The sequence below is a fragment of the Castanea sativa genome, chromosome 6 (genome assembly GCF_040712315.1).
Source record: "Castanea sativa cultivar Marrone di Chiusa Pesio chromosome 6, ASM4071231v1".
Taxonomy (NCBI): Eukaryota; Viridiplantae; Streptophyta; class Magnoliopsida; order Fagales; family Fagaceae; genus Castanea; species Castanea sativa.
This window is the reverse complement of record NC_134018.1, coordinates 22,867,798-22,870,025: the sequence shown is the minus strand read 5'-3', so window position 1 is coordinate 22,870,025 and position 2,228 is coordinate 22,867,798. Positions and strand designations below refer to the sequence as shown.

Genomic DNA, 2,228 nt, shown 5'->3' with positions numbered 1-2,228 from the left:
CATATTCACACAACATAGGAAGTATTAATGCATGGACATGTTGTAATGCTTATGCATGAGTACCCTTTTTCACCCACACGTCACGTGCGTTTGGGGTGATAATTCTATAGGATTGGGTACGAGAGTTAGGACTTTCAAACCTTCTTGTGAAGCTTTCTAAGTAGTTGGTGAATACACCAATCATCTTCATCACGTCCATCATTCCAGGATCACCATTTCGACCTCTTGATGGCTCAACAGCCCAAGTTCTCTTGCCATTTCTTGGTCCTCGTGAACTTTGATCTCTAGCATTCCTTAATGCTCTCAGCTTATGACAATTGGGTCGGGTGTGCCCTTGAAGTCCGCAGTGATGACACACATGGTTCGTTCTAGGACCTCTTTGCGATCACGGAAGAAATTTTGCTCTGGCTTCAGACCTAACCACAAATTGATTACAGGACATGTTCAACACCCGCTGGTCAGCCACATTCTTCTTCTCCTCAACCTTTGCCTTCTCCACAGTAGGGGCAACTACAACCGGCTCTTTGGCCTTCACAAACTTCACTTCTTTGGAGGTATTCACAGTTGAGCTACTTTCTCCAGTGTATCCTAATCCGGTTCTATCAGAAAAATATTTTTGAGAGGAAAGGACATCATCGAGCTTCTTTGTCGATACACGCTCTATTTTGGCATTTGCTTGAACCACCTCAAGCTCAAGGAATTTCACCTTGGTGTAAGCTTCGGTTAGTTCACCATTTAGCATCTCAATCTCACACTTGGCCTCCTTGTATCTCACTAGGAGACTTCGATAGTCCTCCTCTGCTTTCTTCATCTTCTTCACAGCCGCCTTGGCCACCCTTGCATACTCTCTCAACTTCTCAAGGAGTGAATTGTAGTTCTCTTGAAGACCAGCTGTATCTTCATCTTCTTTAGCATCTGATTCTTCTACAATTCCCATTGATTCCTTGTCACTATGCTCCCCAATCTCTTGCATAAGCAAATTCAAGTCTTCCGAAGACTCAACATGAGCAATAGTCATGAACGCTAAGAAATTCCCTTCTTCATCATAACTATCTTCCGAATTAGAGGTGGAAGAATCTGAGTCACTAAGAGTGGTGGCATAAGCCTTCCCCCTCGATCTCAAATAATTTAGACATTCCTTTTTGAAATGGTCATGCCCATTACATTCAAAACAAGTGACTCCTTGGGTAGATTGGGACTCCTTCCCATCTCTCTTTTTGAAGTCTTTTTTCTCCTTTCCGGAACTTGTGAATTTCCCTTTATCACCAAACTTCCCACTGTTCTTGAACTTCAGGAATTTGCGGAAATTCTTTGCAAGGTAAGCTACATCCTTTTCGCCTACATCGTCATCCAATGAGTCGTGTGCTTCTACCGTTTCATTAATCATCTTAAGAGCAAGTGATTTTCTCCTTCTTTGACTTGGCAATGAAAGCTCATATGTTTGGAGAGAGCCAATCAACTCTTGGACTTTGATTTCATCAAGGTCCTTGCTCTCCTCAATTGCAGTCACCTTTGCACGAAAGCTCTCCGGCAATGAACGAAGAATTTTTCGTACAACTTTTGAGTCCTCCGTTTTCTCTCCCAAGTTAAACTTGCCAATGACCACTTCATTTAGCTTGCTATAGAAAAAGTCAAAGGACTCATCCTCACTCATTTTCAGCTCCTCAAACCAAGTGGTCAGCATCTGCAACTTGGTGTCTTTAACTTTCTTTATTCCCTCGTACGTGGTCTCCAATATCTGCCATGCCTCCTTGGCAATGGTTATGTGAGATGTCCTGTCGAACTCATCTGGAGATACACCACAAAAAATAGCATTAAGTGCATTGCTATTTGCATTAGACGTCGTGAGGGCTGCCTTATCCCATGTGGATTTGGCTGCCTCCGACCTAGTCCACCCGACATCAACGGCATCCAAAACAGATTCATCTATTGAACATAAGAATGCTCTCATTTGTACCTTCCAAAAGGCATAATTGCTACCATCAAAATATGGTGGAGCATTCAAAGATTGAGACCGGTCCATCTTAATACGGGGTCAAGGATCGCACTAAGGTGTTCAAACCACAAAGAGTGCACCCACTCTAATACCAATTGAAAGTTCAAAATGTGTATAAAACACCTATGAACGTTTAGACCCCAAATTACAAATTACCAATTCAAGCTTAATATCAAACAAAGTATGTACAGAAAATAAACATAAGCTTATAACAGAATTGATAAACAATCTA

At 42.0% G+C, this 2,228-nt stretch overlaps 1 protein-coding gene across 1 annotated transcript; it reads right to left on the bottom strand.

Annotated features, from left to right (window-relative positions):
* Positions 1-385: 385 nt before the first annotated feature.
* LOC142639667 (uncharacterized) lies at positions 386-2,023 on the bottom strand. The gene has a single exon (XM_075813813.1). It carries the CDS (start codon positions 2,021-2,023, stop codon positions 386-388), a length of 1,638 nt encoding a protein of 545 aa, XP_075669928.1.
* Between the last annotated feature and the right edge of the window lie 205 nt (positions 2,024-2,228).

Bases quoted from the DNA above. Each gene is read 5' to 3' on its own strand.
- LOC142639667 (XM_075813813.1), bottom strand. From the start codon at position 2,023: ATGGACCGGTCTCAATCTTTGAATGCTCCACCATATTTTGATGGTAGC.